The 8,143-nt window shown below is 32.0% G+C and overlaps 1 protein-coding gene across 2 annotated transcripts in view; it reads left to right on the forward strand.

Moving 5' to 3' along the window:
- Positions 1 to 8,143, forward strand: part of KIAA2026 (KIAA2026 ortholog) — a 101,242-nt gene that overhangs the window by 67,700 nt on the left and 25,399 nt on the right. For both annotated transcript variants that reach the window (XM_003782894.3, XM_023508325.1), the window contains exon 5: positions 4,989 to 5,078. In XM_003782894.3, coding sequence (XP_003782942.1) covers positions 4,989 to 5,078 — 90 coding nt within the window. The remainder of the gene's footprint in view (positions 1 to 4,988; positions 5,079 to 8,143) is intronic.

Here is an 8,143-nt window from a genome sequence, read left to right on the forward strand (position 1 = left end):
TGTTGTTTGGCGGCCTGGGCTGGGGATTCGAACCCGCCGCCTTAGGTGTATGTGGCTGGCGCCTTAGCCGCTTGAGCCACAGGCGCCGAGCCCATTTGTTTAACATTTAAAAGAGAAATCTGTTATTTTATGAATTCTCTTTTGTACATAATTATGATAGACATAGAAGGTATTTTCAAAACTTAATTGTCAAGTTTCAATAAGTTCTTAAAATAATTTACTGGCCTTAGTTATCAGGATCATTGGTTGTCAAAAAAAAAGTCTTTCATACTTGCTTTTGATCCATATGCATAATTTATTCTAAAGGCGAGGAAATTCAGAATCTAGCTGCTAAGATTTACATTACATTGTTTTCATATATGAACATAAACTCACTGATCTTTAACATGTCTTTGAAGAAACTATATTTCTCCACTAACCAGTGGAGAAACTAAGGAAAAAGAAATAGAGTATGACATTCAGTATAACAAATTGGGACCAAAATTAAATTAAAGTTTTTTTTTTAATTCTGGCACAGCATCAGAACTTTTTGATATATCATTCTTTTGAATTGCTGGCTCTTAAAGTGAGTATTTTCAGCTTTGGCTTTTTGTTTTACTTTTAACAGCAGGAGTTTTTACTTCCCTTTTTAAATTCAATTTTTAAAGTATAATGCATTGAGAGAAACATCTGTTTTCATCATATGGTAGTAAAAATATTTTGTTAACTTATTTATCAGACTTTTTTAGTTTTCATGTCACAGATATTATCTTTGCAGGGACATTTTGAAGTAGTCCCTATTGTTGCAATGATAATCATAAGAAATAAGAAGGAATTTTCATATTTACATAGTTTTAGCAGATGCTATGCAATTTTAGTTAAATACAATATAAATTTTGAATTTACACCATTCATTGAGTGTTTTGTTAATAATTTTTAAACAAATTATAGGATATTTTATTAGAACAAATATGGTTGCTTTTGTTTGGAGCTATTCATTTTTACTTTTTCTATATTATTTTCCCTTTGCTTTTCCATGTAATGTACCATATTGCTTGTATTTTTATATGCTATTTTTATGTCCTTTTTTGAAACAAGTATCTTTCAGACCTATTGAGTTTCTACCCAGAGGACATAATTTTTATTTTAAAGTGGTGTAAATTAAGGAATGTTTTATTACGTAATTTTTTTGAGATGTGATCACAGACTTTAGTTCTTTTGCTCTCTGCAGGACCTCCCCTCACCCATAACATACATCCATTGCTGCTGCTCAACTTGAAGAGAGAGTCCTTTAACGTTACCAATTAATAAAAATGAAAGCTTATGTATAAATTAAGCTTTATTTAAAACTATAATACATGTTCAGTTGTTAGGTTTTTTTCCTGTTTGTTTCTGTTGTTTTGTTTCAAAGGACCCTGAAAGAATATGGTATAATAGGAGGACTCCTGGGTTCTATGGTTTTCTGTACCAGTATGTCATCTTAGGCCATTTTACCTATTGATTTTAATTAGCTTGTATATGAATTGGAGATACACCTTTTTAGCCTAGATTAAGGTTTGGACCAAATTACATGTTTTTGGTCCCTTTTTGTTTTTCTGCCACAGATTGTGTCAACTGAAAGGTGAATTGAGTATGAGACAGTCTTAATTTCTTCCTGGGGGAGAAAATACTCTTCTTGTAATCTCTGCAGTACGACTGAAAACCTCCTCTCATGAGTGTTGGCAGTGTTAACTGTAATTCAAGCTACTATGGAGCCTTCTTTTTCACCCCTGGAGGACCTGTGCCTCAGATATGTTTTTCAAGTTCCAGATAATGAGAAGGTTTTAATAAGGTGTTTTTCTTTGTTCAAAAAAATGGATCTATTCTCCTTATTAAGGTGAACTTAATAGATTGTTTCTATTAATAGACTGATTCTATTTTTAAAAGAACCGTGTGAAATTGAGTTGAGTATAAGGGCCACATATATACCTTACTTTGTAAAAGAGGGGAGAGAATAGAGTTGTATATGATATACAGTTGGCATAAGCCAAATCAATTATGTTCTGTACAGTAATTTTCAAATAGTTTAATTTGACTATACTGAGGAGATAGATGTATGTTAGATATATATGGAAAATATATTAGTATATAAAAAGTACAAATTATGTAGATATTGTCGTGTAGATACTGTCATTTAAATATAACTTCGAAGTAAACATTACTAAAAATCTTTTGAGCCTCAGTTTCAACAAAATTTATATTTTAATCATATTTATTTTAAAGAGACAATTTATCATTGTATATTCAGTATGCCATTGTCTACCTGGAAATTCATCTTTTTGAATTTTTGTACTCATTAGCTTCATGATATCAGAACCTTTCAGTGGCCATACTGATTTGTAATTCATAATCTTTTAGTTAATACCCTACTACTCAAAAGTGTTATCTGTAAACTATACCTGAGAAATTGTTAGAAATTCAGAATCCAGGGTCTGGGCTCAGACCTACTATATCAGAAACAATGTTTTGATAAGATCCCCATGCAATTCTTATGCATGTTAAAGTTTGTGAACTTCTAATTTAGTGCAACTTAGTAGGTGTAAACTACTTGAAAGTATTATTTTCTATAGCTCATAAGCTGTGGAAATCATTTGTGGTTTGGTCTCAAAACTATGTTATCTGTTCTTTTAAAGGAAACATAAATATTTGTAAATCTCATGACTAATTGGTAATTTAAAAATCTTAAAATTTTTTAGGTTATGTTTAGTTATAAGGGTGTCTGTCTTCATTGTTCCTATAAGTTTCTACAAACTGTAAAATGTACCCTTCTTCTTTAGTGAGACAGCTAAGATGCAAGTAAAAATTTCTCTGAGCTTTGCCATATGTGCAAATGAGAAATCTATTCTATGATATTAACTAGGGCTCCAAGTTTAGTGGAAAGATGTATAGCTGTCCATCTGCAACCTCTGGGGCAAATTTGACATGGCAGTCAAAGTAGCAGATTATACTACAAGATGTTTAATTCTGGGCGGCACCTGTGGCTCAAGGAGTAGGGCGCCAGCCCTATATGCCGAGGGTGTCGGGTTCAATCCCAGCCCCAGCCAAAAACTGCAACAACAACAACAAAAAGTTTAGTTCTCACTGAGTAATTAATAAAAATTTGCTGTAGAGTCAACATTGTTCGAAGGCTTAATACACAAAAGTATATTAAGTAAAAGTTGAAGACATTATCTAGACCTAGAAGCACTTACCTGGTTGGCCAGTTCACTACTTAACCATCAGAGTTTCTTTCATAAATAGATCAGACAAATTGAAATTTGTAGTTTCTCATATAAAGACATACTCGCCCATTAAATCACTGTTTTCTACTGTGAAATTATTTAATTTGGATTACTTAAGTACCTATTTTCCATACTTTGTCAGATCTATCAGTTTCAAATTTTGTATAGCTGTTTCTTGTAATTGTTAACACTACTTATAACAATACTTGTCATAATTTTTTCTTAGTCTACTAGGTTGCACCATATTGCCATTTCTGTAGATGAAAAAGCATGTCAGTGATTTTATCTGTTTCATCCTAATAAAGGAAACTTAAGGGGCTCCTTGTCTATCGTTGTCACTCAGTAACCACCAGGAATTATCTTCTTATGACCTACTTTTGCTTTTGTTGCTTTTGTTTGTTTTTCTAATAAAAGAAAACATGCCTTTGAAGAAAATGATTCCCTTACATAGAAATTAATGAGTGTAACAAATAGGGAACTGATAAAAAGTTAATGGTGAATTTATAATTTATAAGTTCAGTATTTTTTTAATTATCACATGGTCTAAACATTGCAGCAAGGCTTTTATTAATCTGAAGTTTCTCTTCTGATGTGGTTGCAGTTTTGTTTCAGAAATCATTTATTTTCTTCTTTATGTTAGATTTTATTCTAATAGCGTATATTACTTCAGGAAAAAAGCATGTTGAGCTAATTGGAGAAGTTCAGTATAATTTTGCAAGATACTAAAGTGTGGTTACTAATTTTTTAAATTATTGCCGACACTTTAATGCTTAAATGTTTAATAATTAAACCAAGCTGGTTCGGTTTCTCATAATGAAAAATAAATTATTTTGGCCACTTGCCAACATTACCAAGGTGAAATAAAATGAACTATACAATTATGAAGGAAATAGATGCTATTTGTGGAGATGTTTTTATTAAAGACTACTAAGCTCATATTAAGAATATGTATTTAATCTAAGTCTTTAATATATAACATATACTTGCAGTCATTTGTTACTAGCAATCCCAACAGTAATAACTAAGCTTTGTTAAATTGTATGGTTAGTGGCGGTTCCCATAGCTCAGTGGGTATGGCACCAGCCACATACACCCAGGCTGGCAGGTTTGAACCTGGCCCAGGCCAGCTAAAACAGCAATGACAACTGCAACAACAAAATAGCCGGGCATTGTGGCGGGTGCCTGTAGTTCCAGATACTTGGGAGGCTGAGGCAAGAGAATCGCTTAAGCCCAAGAGTTTGAGGTTGCTGTGAGCTGTGATGCCATGGCATCGTACCCAGGACAACAGCTTGAGACTCTGTCTCAAAAAAAAAAAAAAATTGTGTAGTTAACCTAAACAAAGGTATAATGACAGTTCTCCAGGGGTTCTTCACCTAATAGGAGACTGCTTGATGAAGCATTTGTTAAAAGGTCAGTGACCTATGAAATTTAGGTTGAGTTTCCAGATCTTTGTCATTCTGGGCTGAAAGTTAATGAAATTAAGAAAGTACCTGGATTATAAAGCAAACTGCTAACAGGTTGGGGATGTGGGATAAAACACCATTCAACTTCCTTTATACCAATCCTGAAGTTCATACATCATAACAAATAAATATCTTTTAAAATGTAAACTGTGGAGCTTTCCTTGCTTTTTACTCATACAGAGAAAAATAATTGTGAATTCAGTGTGTGTTAAAACAACTTCTGTTACCACATTTTGGGTGTTTTATATTATGTGTTATCAAGCTGTGTTTTTGTGTTTTATTTTAGCTTATTTGCACTAATCTTGATGAACTCAGGGAATTAATCACAAAAATCGAGAATGAACTCAAAGATCTGGAAAACAGTAGAAAAAAATCGGTAGGTGTTGATCCAAAAGTTCTGTCTATTATTGTCAGCATTAAAATTTATTCCTGCTTTTTTCTAAAGCCTTTTTTTGATCTTGTTATCCTGAATTACATGGAAAGATAGAAACATTGTTTCTTTTATTTCTCCTGTGTGGTCTAGTTTTCATTTTTGATAAATAAAAATGGTGCCAGGGGCATTTAAATTAATTTCATTGGCCTGGTTTATATCAGGTATAGTTTTATATAATTCCCAATATACTGACTGGTTATCTTCTGACTGGTAGTCTTTTAAGTAATATTTACTTTGCAAATATTCTAATAATTATATGCTTTTAATAGAAATTTATTGCTTAGTAACAAAATTCTAATTAAGTGTAACATAAAAACAAATGTAAATTGCTTGATCATGCCCCAGATAATTTGTACATATGCTTAATAATATGACTTTTTAAAGAAACTTAATCAGCTGAAAGTTTTTTTTCAACTTCTACCGTGTATTCTAAATTCATTATTAATCTTTACTTTCATTCTCTAATTTCTTTGTTCTGAAGAGATTAGAGTATAAGAGCATTATATTTATTCACCCAATACTTAGTAACCAACATTCAGCTTTGTTACTTAATATCTGTTTAATTGGCATTTATATAGTTGGGTTATGTACAGATTTGAAACACAATTACATAAATAACCGGGAAGAATGACTTTAAACATTGAAGAAAAACAGTCATCGTTACAAAAAAAACCTTTTGTTACATGCCTTAAGAATATCATGAAGTCACTTTTAACAGGTCTTTGCTCAAAACCTATTAATATAAGTATGTATAAAATATGGTTAGTGATTCATTAAGGTTTTGGATCATCTGATTTGTGGTAGATATATGTTGTTAGAAAAGATGTATTGATAGCACTCTGAAGGGAGGAGATTGAAATATCACAAAAGTACAGCCTTGTGAGGTGAGTTAACACCAGAGTAAAACAGACTTAAGTATTTCAGAAGTCTCTTGTGTGATCACTTGAGAGTATTGCTGTGATTTAAGAAATAGAATAATGTTTATAATGATAGTCATCAATTAGCCAGAAAACATTACGTTCAGTATACAATTTGAGAATATAGAAACTGTATATTTTAGAAATAATTCCATTAAAAATGGTTTAGACCCTTACTAGACTCTTACGTTTTAATATGTGTGGTTTTAGGTATATGGGTGATCTCTTGAAGTAGATGATCAAGTATTTTATTAGAATTTACTGTTGTGATATATTCTTTAAACAAATATTTATATTAGAATATGTTCTCTGCAGCAAAATTTTTTTTATTTATTTTATGTTTTATGCTTATAAAAGACTGATTCTGTTCTTTAGTAGGAAAGAATAGTCTTTTTCAAGAATCAGGGTGTTATAGTTTTTTCAAGGAGCTATTTGTTTTCAGTGAGTTTCATATTTCATTCTAAAAAAATTCTGTTAAATTTGCAGATTTATTATGCTGCAGTTAAATATAACTTACTTTAATTTGTTCCCATATTATAAATTAAAGTTCTTATTTGTCTTTAATGGATAGTTTTGATCATAGTTGATGTAAGTTCGTATGGCATATATACTCTAGAATTCTGCAAGCATTCTAGAGTTTTTCTGTAAAGCCATCCACCTCACTTCCATTGGTGATAAGAGGTCTAACCATATTGTCTTCCTTTAGAGAAGCAAGTAGCAGAGTAAAAGAAAATGTAAATTATAATATTGTGTGTGATAGATACTAGGTATAGGAATTAATTTTATTGAATGTTTATGTTAATGTTTAATACCAATTTATTTGGCATCATTTGAGAATAAGGTGTTCCATGTAACTGAATTTTCTAGAAAATCAAAACTTAAACCTTTGTTACCGAAACTCTTATTTTTTTTTTAATTTATTTTTTGAGACAGTCTCACTCTGTCACCCAGGCTGGAGTGCAGTAATGCTGTCATAGCTCATTGTAACCTTAAACTCTTGAGATCAAGCAATCCTTTTGCCTCAGCCTCTCCAGTTGCTGGGACTATAGGCCATGCCACACCCAGCTAATGTTTTAAATTTTTTTTGGTAGAGATGAAGTGTCTCTGTGTTACCCAAGCTGTGGTCTCAAACTTCTAGGCTCAAGCTATCTTCCCACGTCAGCCTCCCAAAGTGCTGAAATTACAGGTGTTTAAGCTGCCAAGCCCAGCTATTAATGACGTGATTAACCAACCATCAATGAAAATGATTTTATGAATCGTTTAGTGAAAAACTTGCTACCTTCTTGTACTACTCTGAATATAATTTAGCCCTTTCTTGATGACTCAAGGGTCATCATTAAGTATGTAAGTATATTTTTACCCTGAAAATCTGTTGATATTAGCAACTCCAATTAAACATTCATCAAAAGGGTTTTATGCTATATATTTTGAAGGATTTTGTTTGTATTATTGTTTTCATTCTGTCTCTTTTTCATTGCAAGGTTGTTACATGTCATTTATTGTGTGTGTCCATATACTTGTCCTAGATGATGTAGTGTGGATTAAGAAATCAGGTAACTATACTTATTAGAATTGGGCTCACAATGAGGACCCAAGGGTCTTTCTTAATAATGAAGTCATATGAACTTAGTGCTAGTGATAGCTATTTTGATTGATTCCTTGTCTTGTGGGCTTCAGTCACTGTCATCAGACAAATGAACAGTTAATACTGATCTTTGTAAGAAGATACCCCTAAAATAATATTTAGAGTCAAAACACTTCTATTCATTATTAATGTTCATATCTACAGTAATGGTTCCTATAACAGAGAAGATATGTACCATATAAATATTGGGTAAAGATAGAAATTATACATAATAGAAGATTTAACACGGATATATGTAAATGCTTAGCTGCTTCAGGAGGCTTCTCTGCAGGGTCTTTACAGATAGTTTTTCCTACTAAAGCAACAAAGAAATATACCTACAAATATACCAACAAAAAAATACCTAGGTCAATATTCCATTTTAAGAGTTTTCGGGCTCGGCGCCTATAGCTCAACCGGCTAAGGCGCCAGCCACGTACACCTAAGGTGGCGGGTTCGAATCCCCA

This window comes from Otolemur garnettii, unplaced genomic scaffold (assembly GCF_000181295.1).
Source record: "Otolemur garnettii isolate 467f Iridium unplaced genomic scaffold, OtoGar3 scaffold00006, whole genome shotgun sequence".
Classification (NCBI taxonomy): Eukaryota; Metazoa; Chordata; class Mammalia; order Primates; family Galagidae; genus Otolemur; species Otolemur garnettii.